Source organism: Anopheles ziemanni, chromosome 3 (genome assembly GCF_943734765.1).
Source record: "Anopheles ziemanni chromosome 3, idAnoZiCoDA_A2_x.2, whole genome shotgun sequence".
In the NCBI taxonomy this organism is placed as follows: Eukaryota; Metazoa; Arthropoda; class Insecta; order Diptera; family Culicidae; genus Anopheles; species Anopheles ziemanni.
In genome coordinates this window covers 34,603,939-34,622,073 of record NC_080706.1, presented here as the reverse complement: position 1 = coordinate 34,622,073, position 18,135 = coordinate 34,603,939, and the positions used below count along the sequence as shown (strand labels likewise).

The 18,135-nt window shown below is 42.2% G+C and overlaps 1 protein-coding gene across 2 annotated transcripts; it reads right to left on the bottom strand.

The window, feature by feature from the left end:
* Positions 1-12,238: 12,238 nt before the first annotated feature.
* On the bottom strand, positions 12,239-15,436 carry LOC131288958 (ubiquitin-conjugating enzyme E2 G1). 2 transcript variants are annotated; one of them, XM_058318143.1, is made up of 4 exons: positions 15,359-15,414; positions 14,601-15,166; positions 13,466-13,568; positions 12,239-12,714 (listed from the first exon to the last, which is right to left on the bottom strand). In XM_058318143.1, the coding sequence occupies exons 2-4, from the start codon at positions 14,644-14,646 to the stop codon at positions 12,360-12,362; spliced, it is 504 nt and encodes a 167-aa protein (XP_058174126.1). In that variant the 5' UTR covers positions 14,647-15,166; positions 15,359-15,414; the 3' UTR covers positions 12,239-12,359. The 2 variants fall into 2 exon arrangements, with proteins under 2 accessions (XP_058174126.1, XP_058174125.1); XM_058318142.1 differs by having other exon boundaries at positions 14,601-15,436.
* Positions 15,437-18,135: the final 2,699 nt, after the last annotated feature.

Genomic DNA, 18,135 nt, shown 5'->3' with positions numbered 1-18,135 from the left:
TTAACACTTTACGTTAGCTTGGTAAATTACGCCTACAAAAGATTAGTGAAAGTTGTACTCGACTAACCCGGTTATACAGAGAAATCTTTAGGATTAGATCCTACGAACCCACAAATTCTGAACAAAGTTGTTAATTTTTTAAACATTATCATCCGTTTTTGAAGTTGGGGGGCGCCCAGAACGAGGGTACCCTTCAATTCCACTCGGCCATCTCACTTTTTCGCCGATTCAGCAAAAAACGATGCACTGGAAAAATTCTCAAAGTCGAACGGATGCACAGCGACAAAACTTTTGCATACTGATCAATAAAAGGCTAAGCTTGGAAAATAAAATGTTGAACCCAACACCCAATTTTGGGTCCTCCCTCGTATAACTATCCATCTATCTATACCTTTAGGTATTTCGAACTCTGTATAGTAAGTTTTTTAATCTGAGCCAATTATTAGCAACATTATCGTAGAAGTATCAACGCTTTTATCTGATTCTGTCACCGCTCTCAATTTTAAAAAGCTACAACAATTAAGAGTCTGACACTGTTTAGCAAAACAAAAACGGTGGTGGTCGAGCGGCGAGATGTATATTGACGCATTAAATTATTGCCACACCGAAGCACACCGGACCAGCCCCAGAACCGAGACAATAATCAACAACCCCAGGAGAGTATCCGAGTGCACGCAGACGGTAAACTCACCTGAATCAATAGTTGCCATCGATGACGTTCATCGCTGATAGCTGGCGGGACGATTAGCACTCCATTCACCAGGCACCGGGTACAGGTGCGTCCTCTAATTCACTCGTTCAACTGCGTCGTCGCTTCCCTTGGAGACCGGAACCAAGCCCCGTGGTTATGCACACCCGTTACGGATAGCCCCACGTCCCGTGGCCGCCCGGATCACACTATCTGGCTCCCGGTCTGTCTCGCTGACCAAGCCCGCAGATATAACGGCACGAAAGAATGAAATCATCAAACCACTACGCCACCTCGTTGCATTCGCTTTTCACTCGGGCAATCAAAACCCATCAGGATAGCTCACAATTTTCCCCGGCCGCTGGGACCGGACCTAGGTTGAACCTCTTTTCTCCTTTTCGCCAGCGAAACAATCGGCTCACTTTAGCACTACAGAGCACCACTCCCTTTCGGTTGGGCGAAGCGAATAATCAATAACACTCCCTCGGGCAGCCGATCCTTGATACTGTGGGCCAATCCTCGACCGGACGAAAACGTATGGATTTAAAATCTGAAAGAAAAATAAAAGGAAAATACTCATCATCCGACTGGAAACGAATTTGTTTTACCAGCTGCATGAAAGTTGTCGAGGTCAACAGCTTATTGGAATGAATCAACTAATGAGCAGCGATGTTTCCCTAACCGTTGATTGATTGAAACGCTACGAAAATTTAAATTCCGATACACCTTTCGAGCGCCAGCCAGTCCAACAACTGACGAGAATCGTCTCTACCTCCGTGCAGCCCGTGTAAGGTGAACTTGTGGCCTGTATGCTAGAGTTCGATCGCACCATAAATTATTCAACACAATCAATAACCGGCACGTCACCGATGGTTGCAGCTTTATGAAGAATCAACGGGAAATAAAAGCAATTACGGCACTGCTAGCGTCATAACAGACTTGCATAAAATTTTGCTTTCTCTCACTGACATCTCCAACTCTGCGCCGTAGTGTCGCTAGACGACGGGTTCACGACGGATATCGCGAGTTAAATCAATAATTGCTGTACAATACAATACGAATTAAAATTTTATTCGAAGGCCCTATCGTTACCAATACCAAGAGAACAATTCCCAGCGTGCTTTCTCGTTCTATCTAATTGACAATTGTTAGCAACAAAACGAGAAAGCGATGACGATTTTTCACGATGCATTTTTTTTAAAGCCTCGTGGAAATACTCAGAATTTTCATTGAGCTATTTTTGACACTAATCGAAAGCTTAATTTTACGTAGAAATGGAATAAATGTCGTAGATACAGTAATATATAGATAATCGGATCATGATCGGCATTAATCTTTTTCATCGATTACTGCTTCGAAACGGAAGAGGTTATATATCTGTACCAATTTCTGCATTTCCATCCGTTGAATCTTGACTTTTCATGCAAGTTGTCTTTTTAAGAAATATAATTTGTACAAAAACATAGAATTTTACCTTTGTTCAGTTCTAAGGAGGTACGAAATAGTTGAAAGCAATTCAAATACTGATATATTTTTCAAATACGAAATCTTGTAAGAACTATGTTTTCAAAACACCATATCTTAAATACTGGGGTGGTGTTATACAAGGATGAGGTTATACACGCAGAAAACCGGTCAGTAGTTTTATAATGTGACTCATCATTAAAACCAATAAAACAAATATTTTGTGGTTCCATAAAAACTATCTTATATTTTTTTCTATTGCTAATGCTAGTTTTTAATTGAATAAAATAATTATTGAAACATGAAATGAAAAGAAACAGCTTCAAAGGATGACTCATTCTTTTCCAAGAAGAAAATCAATCCTGCGCAGAACTAGGTGAATCCCGACTGTGACTGTGAAGAAAACGCAATTAATTTTCTTCATTTGGTGCAAATTGCGTTCAACACCAACAATCGTCTCCATCATTATCATCATCAGCATACTCTTCATCGCGCAGTTCGAGCGAAAAGTGCATCGGGCTTTCAACACGTTCACAAAATCTCTTACGCCAGATTAAAACGGGAAGGGTGTAATGATCTCATCTGCATTCGCCCTCACTCCTCTCCAATCCACTTGCTTCACTCGGTGAACGATCGAGAACATGTGCACCGGGCAAGTGGTACACTTCATTAACGCACGCGTTACACTGATTAGATTCCTGGAGGGAACCACCGCAGTAACGCTCCATTTCGGTGCACCGACGGCGATGATGGCTATCGGTCTGGGACCCGGCGTCCTCCCGGCGTCTCGGTAGCCTTCGAAACTCCCAAAAGAAAACCTCCATCATCTCGTACGACGCCACGGCGGCTCCTCGGCAGACTGCGACGCCTATACTAATGCTTCATTAGCTCGTTTCGGTGCGAAACCATTCGCAGAAACATTTAAGATCCACGTGTTTCTGTGTGTGTGAGTGTACGTGTGTGAATAATGGCAAATGCCAGCAATGATTTACAGCATGCACATTCTAATTATCTTGGCCGACCCGGGCCGGCTTCAAGGGGAGGTCCGCTCCGGTTCATCTTTGGCTCGCGCGGCAGTCCGCTGTCATCCCTCGTCGGTACGGTGTAACAGTAATTACAGGATCTCCCCGACTCAGTCCGGGGAGAGATTAATATGTTTGCCCCACACACGTACCCGGCGAAGAAGCACGGCGGCTCTGACATGCTGACATCGTCGCGTTGGCACATCTTTTCCGAACGACACGTGCAATGCGCCATATTCGGTTGGGGTTCGATGGCGCAGATGAAATAAAATCCGATCATACCAAAGGCGAGTGTGGGCATGTTCCCAACCTTCGTGACTTTTGAGGTGCAATTTAGCTGTGGTAAAACGTCACGGATAGGCCTCATATGGATCCTGTAATCAAATTTATTGTGACTTATTGCGCCGCTGTTGTCCTGTTTTCGGTGCACATACAGTGTCACAGAATCAAAATCATTTCACCAGCTGTACAGTCGGAATTTTTATTCTACAAAATGATTTAGTTGACTGCCCATTATTGAAGTTAAATATTATTTGTGTTATAATAAATGCGTGGCAATACATTAAATACAAACAGACCGATCATAACAACTAAACTAAATCACTAACATTTCCACATTACCATACTCGAAAACTATCGAACCCAAAGGCTGACCTTCGTTAAAAATGTATGTCTGCTCTTTGGATTAACTTGACTTCTGATGACTATCCTTCTCTACTCGCAGAGATTGAAGAGGGTCATCAGTCAAAACTGATAAACTATTTGGGTGGCAAGCTATCATTTAAAAGCTATCATTCGGTCAAAGCAAGAGGTTACCCCCTCCTTTTTCGCAAATAATCGCAAATTTTAATCTAGATTGTTTTGAAATCTAACCCTAAAAAGCAACTCTGCCAGTGACAGGCTTGATGAAGGATATGTTTTTAGTTATATTCAAAGTCTTTTATCGGGGGGAAAGGGCTACTAGAAGTGATACAAGCTGCAACAGAATGGAATCTAATTAAAAAGTTGTACAGCTGTAGTTATGGTTTATTTTAACAATTTTTTGTGAAAGAATTTTCCTTTTTCTTTTTGCGTTAAAAGCGTTAAATATATTTCTCTTTTTTCATTTTATCTGATATTCCGATTACAGATATAATCCGTTTACCAATCATAAGATAAAGTTAAACATTTCATCTGTTCGTTTTGCACTGCCTTGTTAGATATTTTAATGAGGATTATAGAATCAATTAGCTTTGGATTACACAACTCAGCTATGATCATCTGCTTTTTTTCGGTAAAAACCATTAACGTTACGATTTATTGACGTCAAATATAGAATTCACAAGACAACAACATGAAAAAAAACGATGCGCGCAACCAGTGGCGCTCCCGTACAGTTTGTGGTAAAAACTAACGAAAATCCGCGAACGGCCATAATACGCCCGATTCCTTTCAGCAAGCGATCAATCAAAACCCATGACGAGGCACATTTAATCCGAACCAGCCTCTTCTTTCCTTTAACGTGAGCAGAGATTGTTCACTGAGGTAGTCAACTTTTATCTTTCCTTTATTTCGTTTGCTCTACAGTTAGCACTAGATTTTTGTCTGAAAATAGTTGTTAAGATGGTCTGGTATGGACTCTGCAAAAGGGTTTGTTCTTTATTTGTGTTTTTGTGTTTCACTGCCTCCCGATGGAACGATGTAATGTCATAATGTCTGTAAAGCTAACGATCGGGACAAAACGACACCATAATCATTATTAAATCACATTCTTCACGGCGTAATTGCGAAATGCCACGAGTGAACAATAGTTCCGCCGGGGGTTTCAAGGTCTCATTAAAAATAAATTAAACTTCATGCTCACCGTTTGCAAGAATCCTACCGTGCAATTGGTATAATGCTTCGAAGCGTATAATTCAGCAGCGGGAATGTGAAATCAGAGTTCCCGTATTTCGATTGAAGTCTAAAAATAATTTTAAAAAAAACTTTATGTGACGATGCCAGCACAAACATTGTTTTAACCGTTGATGGTACATTAGACACACACTATATGCGTGATACGCAAGCTTTGAGCATAAATTAATGCAAAGCGCATCAAAACCATTTACCGCATAACAACATTTTCTAGCCATAAAAAACTGTTCGCAAACCAAAAGGGTACCAAAATATATCACCCACACCCAGATTCCACCAACGGGCTTCGCCTTATTGCGCCAAATGGCTATTTCCAGGGTGGCGCGTTTTCTTGCTTTTTATATCACCGCAGTGCCAAGCGTTACGTGAACTTATTTCTTTATTCATAACGGTGCGTTTGACGGTACGTGGTTTTATGCATATCACCCATAACGGGGGTGCATTGCTGATACGGGCTGAGGGCCCATGTATCGCTTCCCAGCCGCATGCTTTCTGTATCGAAGCTCGCCATGTGAGGGCAAAAAAGCTGCACCTCATGTCTTCTTTCGATTTCCAACCGCTGACTCTTTGGGGGTTCCGGCGGACCCCCGTGGAAACCGACCCGGAGGAATGCACTGTGGGCGACCGTGCAAATGCACGTAGAGAATGAGTCCACCAACAGCCCGCAGCAGTGCCCTTCAACACACATCTCGGAAAGGAAAATAGTGCCAAACGGCATGTACTGCACGGTATGGTTTTCTTTTTGTTTTAGACATTTTCTTAATGATGACAAGGCCGTGGATGAAGGTGCATTTGCCATAAAATCAATTTCTTGAAAATATTAGGACTTTCTATAATTAATTCGATCGATAAGATTAGCTACGGCCATTACAATCGCTAAAATATGCATTAGTATTATGTTTTAAATAAAAAGTTTCATTAGAACCCTATGCGTTATAAGTATTTCTATCTTTTTTAAATTTTTTGGACAAACGTTCAACACACGCGAAACTCACCACATTTTCAGCAAGACCTAACCAATTCAATCCCATTTATTTTATAAAACGTTTTATTTATTTCTAACAATAAAATGAACAAATGATCGAATAAATTGGAAAAATAAGTAATTCTTTTAAAAACCATGAAGCTAATTGTTATCATGTTTAGAACAAAAGCACTTCTTCGGCGGTGCAGTAATGCATTTTACTCCATAAAACGAATACGGTGCAGTTTGATCATATTCTCTTTTCGGGTAGTCCCACAAACTGGGTCACAAATCAATCGATTATACTCAAGCACTGCGACACTGGAGCCGGAAGTGCGCGGGGTTACCCATTGGCACACGAAATGCACTCACTTTGCAACAGGAACGCTTTTCTGTGTGTGTGTTTGCTCGAGTGAAGGAAGAAGGGATGCTGTTCATGGACGCCCAACCCAATGGAACTTTTTGAGGGTAATCGTGGGTATTAGAAAGTAGCGTTCTTTTCCCACCTTCATCACCACTGAATGCAAAGTGATCTCTACCATCGTCACAATTTGAGTGCTGACGATGAGTCAAATGAGGTCAGCGTTCATCGAACCGCTAGTACGGGCGGGTTGTCCTTTTTAGAATTATTTGCATAACAAATGTTTACATTTGCTTAACAGTGTCACCGTTTTAAGACAGCAGTATCGATTGGAGCAGTGATGGAGAATTTATTCCGTGTCCTTCGTAGTCTAGATTTAGAGGATACGATTGTTACCAGTATCAGTATTGTACTACTCTTCTTCTTAAATACCATTCCCTGAGAAATGGTCAGAAAGTCATCCAAGACCCATATAGCCTTTAAATCAGGAGTATTTTGTTTCTGTTTGCAAAAAGTGGTAGAATGCATGAAACAACCGAATCCAGTGATGGTATGACCCATATTAAGGATAGGACCTCCACTGGACCACCAACGTAGTGAAATTCTAGTGAATGAACTATCCTTCAGAAGTATTATGACTGAATGTAAAAGTTCAAAACTGTGCGAGGGATCTAACTAGAGCCTCATACAGCCTTTTGCGACCAACTGCGTGGTCGTACGGAAAGAGAGATTGAGGTATATGCCCTAGGTCAGTTGAGTTTATAGCCCCAACTATAAGCTGGTACGAGTGAAGCCGGGGTGTACTTCAGCTATGGAAACTAATTACACTGTACTTAGCGACAAAAAATGATTACTTTGTTTAGAGTACTCCTTCGAGGGACACTTTTGAGAGCGATTAGAACACACTAGAGGTTAATACGCCGTGGACAATGTTGGCATCGTCATAATACATCAAGTTCCACCGGGCAACTGAAACCCTCTATTTGTTGTACCTTATACACCAGGTTACATTTACAGGAAGCCGGGCATGTGGTAAAGCTATTTGTGGATCCTTTATATCGTAACTTTGCCAGAAGTGGAGCTAATGGTAGACCTGCTCAATATCAGTTGGTATATTGACTTGTTTACCTTTGCCTCCCGATAGAATCCAACAAACTTCCTCAACGCCAAACTGTTCGGTAGAAAGCCGACACAAAAGCACTACTCTTCCCATTCGCATGGGTTCATCAATGATTCAAGATGTTTCTCGTGGATACATTCACTTTTTCAACCCGGCGTTCCACCCGGCTTGGCACTCCAAAGTCGTCACCATCGAACACCGGCGTTCGTATGGAATTGCAGAAGAAAACAAAAATCCCCACTAACGTCTTGGAGGGAACGAGTGTAAACGACACGGCACAACTGCACACGGAAAACCAGCACCGAAGGCCGGCATCTTGGAGGTCATCTTACGAATGGCCACACGGTACCATCATCTTCGCCGTCGCCGTCGCCGTCGTCATCATACGGTTGACGATTTCTTACACCCGTTGCTGATTTCTTGCAGCAGCAGACCCCGTTGTGTTGCTGCTCGCAGCACAAGTCTCTCTTTCACCATTCCGCAGACTTTTTCGGTGGAGATGACCAAACGACACGGTGAAACAACGGCCGCGCGTGGTCTCCACGGAACACGACGAATATGCGTTGTTATTGCCCGCTCATCGTGGGTGATGCTGGGCTAGAACAGACATCACATCGAGTTGGAGGCTGGGGTAGAAAAAAAAAAAACAATAACGCCGGACAAGATCGAACGCTTGCATCAACCATGAAACAACGAACAAAAAAGGAGACAAACAAGAGGCTCCACCAAGGCCTCCTCGCGACCAAGAACAAGCGAGAATATTATTATCTTTTCCGCATTCGTTTCTCATCGGTGGCCCACCACATCACTACCTTTTTGATACGCGTTTTTTCTTAATTTCTTCTACTTTGCTGGATGCCTAGCATTACTGGATGCCTCACCAGTTTTAACGCTGTCTTACTGCTGAGCTGCAGCCGGTTTTGCGCGTCTTCCCCCACGCAAGCCGCTCGGAAGAAGAAGCCGGTCGAACCGTTCCGCACTCACAAGCCCGCACGCACGCACGCACGCAAAACACACGTTTCGCGGGACAGAACGCGGCATCGAAACCCAGTGGGGAACATAAAAAAAAACAACAACACTCGGTTCGATTTACACTTCTAGTGTTAAGTTTATTTGTTATTGCTGTTCCGTTGCCTCTTCAATCGCGCGCCTTCGAAGGCCGTTTGTTACGCCACGCCGTGCGTCTGCGGGACCCAACCACGGCGTTCCGCGTTCGAAACTCAACTGATCGTGCCGTTCGTGCTTTCATCGAGTTTAATCACATCGGAGCCCCCCAAAGGCTCCTAGCTTTCTGCGTTCCACATATGATAACTTTTTAGTCCGTTGACCGATTTTTACAAACGATATCTCAAATGAAAGATCTTTTCGTGACCAACAACTTTGGAGAAGAAAACATACTTCCATCGCCTTTATTTTTTGAGAAACTACAAGGTAAAGTTTGTAGCAATAGAAAATTCCGCAAAGGTATTCGTTTTCAAAATTGTTTCACATTAACCGGGAGAAAGAAACAGAGAGACAACTGGACTTGAAGAGAGAACGAAACAACTAGAGTTCGAATTGCTTATTCCCGGTTCACTGCCCTTCGATTACCGATTCACTGTCCGCCAAGGGAACAAAACGTTGAAAGGATTACCGGTAATTACCGGTTCCGGTCAACCAATCAATGCTTTGCGTTGTATGTGTTGATCACTGACACATACGCAGCTGATACTAACACACACGCAATTTCTCACGCATCCAAATGTAAACAGTAATGTCACGAACAATTTCTCCGAGTCACAAAACAATCGCATTTTCAAAACGATCGTTTAAAAAATTACTCTAACGGTTAGAACTTATTAATTATCAATCAGTGCTTCAAAATTATTTACATACTGGATTGAATGTTACAATAAAATAAAAGCTAAATTACCTTAATCGGATACATCAGTTTCTTTTTTTTATAAATCACCTGTCGTGTAATATTGAGTGCATCTTGATTTGCACAAGCAGCACGTGTTGGTATTTTGAAAACAAATAAATTCATACGCCTTAAATTAGGCAGCAAGCACTACACGTCGTTGTGCCCATGAAAATTTAGTTGGATTTTCAATCACATTTAGTTAAATTCAAAACGAGTTTTAACTTTCATTCATATTTTTGAAAATTTAGTTTAGAGCTTTGTATTGAGTGTGTACAAACTGATGTTGTCTTGGAATTCCAATCCATGAAGTGTAAAGTAAATTCTATATACACTAATTTTTTTCTGATGGAAGGAACGTGTTACACGCCTCGTAGGATGATCAAAATCGTGTGTTCTACTACAATATCTTTCCACACAAAATTAGCGAACGATCTTCTAATCTCAACCGGATGTAGACCTTCTTTATTTGCATTTAATTGTTTTACAATTTTCTCCCTAGTTTCATGCACAACAACGCCCCACGTTTTCCTTGTCAATGATGCTGTTCACATTAAATGGATTTCGGTTACGTCTCCTAGCGCACGAAGAAAATAAAAAGATTCGATGCATGGCGTCTCGTATGCCAATGTTGTACAGTGAATGATATTTCTTACGAGACTAACGGGGACAAAGAAAGTAATTGCCATTTCTGCCACAGTTTTGCCTCTGATGTCGAATCCATTTTTGTTTATTTGTTTCTTTTGCTATCTTATATAGTAGGAAGGGCTTTGGCGTGCGTTGTGTTCATTCTAGAGTCGATATTCAAAGCCTTCGGAGCTATCTTTCCACGGTTACTTCTAGCCTGCAGCAAGGGCATTCTTTATTTCGAATGGACCCCTCTCAAACCTATCTAAGGTGTTGGATGCTGTTTGTTTTGCTAGAATGTTATGTTGCGCAACTTAAGCCTTAAACCAACTTTTTTATGTGTTCCAAAGCTCATCTACTGTACCACAAGCAACGATTTGTTGGTTGTATTTTCTACCTCTTTATTCTTTGTTTTAGTGAGTTCGATTCGATTATAATTACCCAAACTCACCCTTCTGTCAATGGATAATCACCTTCATTCTGTAGGCAACCTTTTTTTTGCTTCGCCATATACTTAATCTCTTTTCTGTTTTAATTTGTATGATGCATGGTTCTTCCTCATGCGGTGCCGGGTTCTTATCACGTACGTTTTACATCTTGCCGCTCTGGACAATCATGCAGCTGTGCATGTTCAGTCGATTATTCTACTACTTTTTTAAGCGAATCGTTAACTCCATCCATGTTGCTATACTATTCCGCACACATCTTGTATTATTATGCAAATCGGATCTGGTAGCATGTTTACGTCGCCGTTCCAAAGTTTCGATCATTCCGCGGTGCGCGACTGCGAAAAGTAATGATAAAAATCAATAGACCCACGATCGACCCGTGAACATTGGTTTTACTTTGCTATGTACAGGATTGAGCGAAAAATTAGACTAGTACAGAAAATGATAGTATTGTGTGGTTGTGAAGAACGGTCTCAAACTAAATTTATACCTGACGCGTACTGTACGTTTGTTACCCCTGCATGAAAAAGAAGTAAAAGATTTATCAGTTCACGATTACTTAAATTTATTGTATGAACAATTCGTTTTATCGACGCATTGTTGCAATTTGCAATCGACACACGATCTACGCTGGAAATTTGCTTTGAAACTTTGTGAATTCTTCGTGAGACAGATCGACTGATTAGGTTTTTCTTCCAGCAGGCGTGACGATTCACAATTTTATTGCGAACGTTGGGTGTAGCAGATTTCTTTATTTAGCCTGTTCATTTTGGAGTACACCCGAAACTGTCGCGTTCATCATAGTTTGTTGCAGTCGATCGGCACTACTAAGGAACTGGATTTTTTGCCTCCATTTTGTTACCCTACTCATCCAGCTTTCGCTTTCATACTACTGTTTTATTGTTTGGTTTTTTATGCAATAAATGGTTGTTGCTCACTTGATACTGCATTAAATGTAATTGTTTTAGTTCCTGAGTTTCAAATGCTTAATCTCAACAGCTCCACTTCATCGGAAGATAAAGTCCACCAACCGATCGCCGTGTTGTCTCGTGCCTTCTAAAATACAATGAAGAATATGTTTTCGACGTGCACAGTTTTGCACTGCTTGCAGCATGCTCGTTGTCGAGGGTGAAGCCCGGAAGAGTCCACAAAAAGCTACAAAGATCAGCTATGCACCTCAACTTGCCAACAAACGTAGTTAATGTTGTTGGTGCAAGTATGCGAAGCATGAGGCACATGATGATCTTTGAATGTCGAAATATCACCAAAAAAAATGCTAAGAACAAGAGAACCCCAATGCAGGTCTCAGTGAGCGAAGTCTTCGGGAAGCTCTCCTACGACCCTCTCTGCCGGTTCTTATATTGCGTTCTTCCGACGAATCGGTATCAAATCGTGATTCAATTTATCGTTACGGCCTGCTCCGCCACGTCCAATTTTCATCTCGTATATCTTTTTATCAATCACAGTCCTAACCGTCCAATCTAGTCCTGGCATTGAGGCCCGTTCCCCCATGCCATGGGTTCATGAGACACAACCGTTCTCTGCAACAACAGGCTTACTTTTCTTTCCGGTCGTTTCATCGCGCCAGATTGACGAACATCGTTCTTCCCTTGACCACCTTACTCTTACCAAAAGCTCCATTGGCATCCCTCCGGCCCAGGGATGCAAACTATTTTAGTGGTAATAGTGGTAGTTGCAGTAATTTTAAATAGTACATAGTGATAGTCGATACAAGAGTTTGCAAGAGTAGTAGACGATAGCGATACTTGATCCTTTCAATGCTTTTCTTTCGTTCATTTAAGGTAAGTGTAATCGTACAATAATTAATTAATAAATATAAGACAATTAAAAAAAGTATTATATAAATGCTACTAACAATCTTCCTGACTCTTTCGAACACATCGCGCTACCTTCCGTTTGAATTCCGGATACGCCTCCCGCCACTCCTTCGCCGCGTCGACGTTGGCCGGCGATTCGTCATTCGGATCGGCAAGCATCGATATGACCGATATCAGGATCGTTTCGACCGTGTGGACCGGTAGCCAGCGCTCCGACGCCTTCTCGTAACCCCACTTGTCATCGCCCGGCTCGTGCAGGATGCTGATGCAAACGTCTCCATTGCGGTCGATGTTCGGGTGCCAGATCTCTGTCACAAACTTCATGCGCGGTGGTCTCAGCGGATACTCCTTCGGGAAGTGCAGATGAGCCTTGAAGAATCCGCCCTCGCTAAAACAGAAACAGATAACATGATAGTTTTCTTGTTAACCAATGACTAAGGTTGTTAACAAAAGGACCTACTGTCAAAATGCATACAATGAGTATATTTGTGTGTGATCACTCACCGATCCAAAGGACAATTGGCTATCCAAAGGACCTTTAAGGTGAGGTAATCAATGGTTTACTTTTCCTCACTAATAGGACACCAGTATCGATGGATGTGATAGCAGGTGCTTTCTCTGTGAGGTACTATTTACTTGTATCGCTAATGTTTTAAAAATTCATAACTATTGCAAATGACAAACGTATGTAATGAGGAGATCGACCAACGTGGACAAGAAATACTTCTAAATTATATGTTGATTATACGAAACTGCTCCGCATATTGATAATGACACAGCGTCTGCGTCTTTAATTTCATACAAAAGAAATTTGAATTTTTACGAACAGCTAATGAAATCAGAATTAATAACACGTTAAGTGGTTCCTTCATCATACCTCTCTAAATGAATGGTGTTATAAAAACAACTTTACGGCGTACTAATATTGTCATCTGCGTACGTGATAATCAACCAAAGCGGAAATCTCGTTAAGCTTATACTGTTTGTAATTCTTAACTTAACATTTCAGTTTAAGTTTAAACCATTCGTTGTCTGATTTTGAAAAACATAAAATAAAATATTGTAATAGAACTATTTTCACAAAGCCGGATTACTGGGTAAATCTGGCGCTTTTCGTTCATGTTTTGCTTTATACTTACTATAAAGTATCTGGTGGACCAATGATCAGCACTTCCCATCGAAAGATATCATTATCATCGATTAAACCGGCCGAAAATCCTTCCACAGGATTTTTGCTTAGCTCTAAAATGACAGAAGGAAAGAAACAATAATTGAAGCAGCTATTTAAAAAACAACATATGAAAGTCTATTTAAATAACCCATCCATTGCCATTCACGACACCGTGTTCGAAGTTTGCAACATATTTCATCATATTACAGTGATTAACGTATTTTGCGTTCATCTTCTTTTTCACCATTCGGACTTCCGGAAATTCTCGAAAGCTCTCCCCGACGATGACTTTGAATTTTTCTTATAAAATTCTATTTTGTACACACACATACACATACAACGTTTTTATTCATGAGGAATAAAAATAATGCTTTTTTTCTGCAAGAAAAGATGAAATCGTTTCACAATCTCTCCAAATAAGTTCCCCGACATTTCCAGCCCATTCTAACTGTCTGACCGTAGCAGGCATGTCCTTTTTGATATTTTTTTTCTGTTTCACTTTCACAAAGGTTACACATAGCGAAGAGGGCAATGGCACCAGCGACGACCCATCTGTCGCACAGTAGAAAGGACCAGTCTCCAGCAGCCCCTTTTCTTTTTTCTGTCAAAAAAAGAACACGGCAAAGAAACTATTCCCCAGACGGAAGGAAAGCGTGTGCAATGTTCGGCGAAGCTAATGAGGCAAATATGTAATGCGTGAATCGCGGAACGGTCGAAAGCAACAGCGAAGAAGTTTCCTTGAAAAGTTCAAAGACGCACTACCCGGTGTCTGCTTGCCTTCCATAGAGTTAAAGGGGTTAGCTCTACACTGCGTCGCTTTGCTGACCACTAGTCACCAACGTTGTTATGTGCTCGTGTAATTTGTTTGGAATATTAAGACAAACCGATAAGAAACGGCACTGATACTGCTCTACACTGGAGGCACCTTTGGCACGGGGTTCGGTAAAGTAGTTGGCAAATTCCTTATTGATTAATTTCCATCCCAGCGAAACCGAGCATGAGAAATTTGCCGGTAAAAACTTCTTTTCCCTATCGTTATGATGCCATTATGGACGGCGGTAGACACTTTTCTTCCCGACTCGGTTCGCTTTTGTACCACCTACCTGCCAGTTGTTTCTTCAGAAGCAACGAAGACTGAGGTTCTGACATTGGACGTCCGGATTTGCTGGTGGATTGCACTTCTTGAACGAAGAAAATTTTCGCCGATCTAGGATTTTCTCGAGCGACGACTGCTGTCTTTTCCTCGGGATGCTCGAAAAAAGGTCTTATCTTCCCTCTTTGTTCGGCTCGCACCTATTTGTCTCGTTTTCTCACACAGCTGGTACCTGAACGGTGTGTCTCGCCACTTCGCCGGCTTCCCTCTTTACGTTGCGCTAGGTTGGCGAACGAATAATTTTATTTTACTCGTTTTTTTTTTGCTTGGATTGCCACTTCTGGTGCAGCTGCACTTTGTCGACACTCTAGCTGCACGATAATTCGCAATACTGGCTTGGCACTATTGCCCCGTTTGTCCGGTTGCACGAAACAAGAACTATTCACGCTTTTGCAAACGCTCTTTACATTCGCAGCTTTGACAGCTCGACAATTTATTTACGCCTCGTGTGCACGAATCAAGGCGATCTTTCGCTGCCTACTAGTTAACAAAACTTAAGCCAGGAACGGGGTTTCCCTGTTAAGTGTTGTAGCAGCTTTAATTATCGCAAGCGAGAGCTGCAGTCACACAATTCACAAACGATTTTGACCGACCGATACGACAAGACGATCCGGAACGAATTCCAACCGATATATCAATGGATGGCCGGATAAACGTGCGGTAAACCTACGGATGGACGGACCAACGATCGAACGCACATTTACTTACCACCGGGGCGGGTGGTTTACAGCTCTAAAATCAGAAATAAATTGTGTGATAGATTATGGCGACCAGTCGAGCCGGATGTCGGATTGTCGAATGGAGTCGAGCAAGCTATGTAGATCTGAAGGTATGAAATTGTCACTTTTCTTGTCAACCATTTTGCTTGTCCACGTGGCGGTATGACAGAGGTCAAGGTTTGCACAGCAAGGCAAGCATCGCGGTTGTTATTTGAAATGTCAGTTAGAACATTAATTTCGAACATTAATGGTTTCAAAACGTGGCAGTACTATATTTATATCGATACCCTATTCTCAGATCTGTCATTGGTCTGTTTCCAACTGTTATAAGTTAATCGTCAGAAAATTTCGTGATTTAAAAATTTCTCGATTTTTTCTTCTTCCGGCCGCGGTTGGAATTCGAACCCACGCCGTCGAGGTTGTGAGCCCCTGTGTTCGATATTGGTTTGATATCACTAATATTATTGATAGAAGATTTCTCTGTATAGTAGAAGAATATCAAAGGATTGAGCAAACGTGGAAAATTCTAAAAAAAATGAGGTCACTTTCAGCGATCCTGCCAACAAAACCCTAACCTGGGACTATACCGCCCAACGAGAAATTTTGGCGTTATTTTGGGGTAAAAGAATTCTCTTCAGAACTGCCCGCTCTTCTTTTCAGAATTCTTTTCCCTCTTCTTTTGCAGCAGATTTCCTATGCAATCTAGGCGTAAAACGGCTTCTGAAAAGAAGGGTAAAACAATTCTCTTTATACTTGCGGGACACCTCAAAAGAGAACAGTTTTGACGACGTGACTGTGCGTTTAAAACACCTATTTCTAACTATACGTGGCAAAAACGTATACCCATTCGTAGTAGATTACAGTCAGTTTCCGACTTACGCGGATAATGGGGACCAGAGAAATCCGCGTATCTCGAATTTCCGCGTATCTCGAATATTGCTTGACACATAGTTTATACTAGGAGTTAAGAGATCGAGCTCTTGTGTACATGTATCATAGAATATTCAAAAAATTTCTTTGTCCATTGATATGAATGCAATGCAAGCGTATTCAAACAACATAAATTGCAACAAACGAAATAAAAAGCGTAAGTTATGCAAATGTGTAATTTACATATATATTCGAGTGGTTGTACATCTCAGGAATTTAAATCGATGTAATAAACCCAATCTACTGTCAAATTTTGAAAACCGCGTATCTCCGAATCCGCGTAACTCGAGAACAGACTGTATATGAGCTGGGTTCAGGATATCTTTTCTTTCCCAAAATAATTATTTTCATGCAGGAAAATATTTTTGATTGTTTTATTATTTTGATACATCGATAATATTATATACATATCGTCCGGTTCGGAAGGCAATCAGGGGAAATGTTCGTGTGTCCGATCCCTCCTCTGGTTCGTGCTGGCAAACAGCGACCACGGATCGTAGCAGGCTCCTTCGATGTACGATGTGCAGCACCACTCCGTCATGTCCAGTGAAAATACGTAGAATGCGTTGATGCTTATTTCAAGCCGCTTCTTCCTCCTTCTCGAGACACTGAAATGTGTGAAAAGCGCGGAAAAATCATGATCAGTAAGAACTCTGCTGTGGGTTCTTACTAGTGATGAGCGGGTCGACCCGAACCTATCGGGTCGGAGCGATCCGTAACCGACCCGGAGCGCTCCGGGTCGAACTCTCGATTCCAACGACTCCGGGTCGACCCGTGGGTGCAACGAGTTCGGGTCGACCCGTAGGTGCAACGACTCCGGGTCGACCGGTAGGTGCAGCTGCCCATATGCGAGTTCGACCCGTTGGTTCGGGTCGACCCGTAGGTGCAACGAGTTCGGGTCGACCCGTGGGTGCAACGATTCCGGGTCGACCAGTAGGTGCAGCTGCCCATATGCGAGTTCGACCCGTTGGTTCGGGTCGACCCGTAGGTGCAACGAGTTCGGGTCGACCCGTAGGTGCAACGACTCCGGGTCGACCAGTAGGTGCAGCTGTCCATATGCGAGTTCGACCCGTTGGTTCGGGTCGACCCGAACTCGTTGCACCTACGGGTCGGAATCGATTCTTCTAGGGACGGACTCGATTCCGGGTCGATCCGTGAAAAGAATCGTAAGACTCATCACTAGTTCTTACACACGAACTTACTGTCTGGTGCGAGTTAACCCGGTCCCGGTTAACCACCCCGAGTCGGTCGATCCAAGCGCTGCTATCGACCACTGGCCACCGATACTATGTTACACCCGGTAACAACGGCTATAAGAAAAATCTAACAACTAATGAAACAACGAATACGCTGGTAAAAACACGGTCGAATGCTTGCTAGTTGGCCAGAGTTGCACGGTAAACAGTAAACAGTAAACAAACAAAGGTTTGACATCCAGTACCTCTTTCCACTGCGGCCACCCAAAAAAAAAAAAAAAAATATTGGTAGGTTATGAGGAGTCCATGCCTACCAAAAATACACTTGGAAAGGTTCTTTTTGGAAGGCATGTATACCTTTGGTAGGAAAGTGCAGAAAGGTTCTCTTTGGGATATTACTGGAACTGGAACATATCAAAGGAACTGAACCTTTGACGTGAAATGTATGAAAATTGGCAGCCCGATTCTATCGGATTAATTCTGTTGAAGTCAGTGCATAAGCTGAATAATTTCACAGAACATTCTATCTTTTCTTGAAGAGCCAAGGAGACGAAGATCGTGCGCGATGTCATGTTCGAAATAGTGGTCGAGGAACGTCATACGGATAGTAGCTAACTAACCTCATTGTGTATCACCTTGT

Coding starts and splice junctions, on each gene's coding strand:
- LOC131288958 (XM_058318142.1), bottom strand. CDS start 14,646: ATGTCAGAACCTCAGTCTTCGTTGCTTCTGAAGAAACAACTGGCAG. Junction 13,569..14,600: donor TCTGAAGAAACAACTGGCAG/GTAGGTGGTACA, acceptor CTGTCATTTTAG/AGCTAAGCAAAAATCCTGTG. Junction 12,715..13,465: donor GGTCCACCAGATACTTTATA/GTAAGTATAAAG, acceptor TTTCTGTTTTAG/CGAGGGCGGATTCTTCAAGG.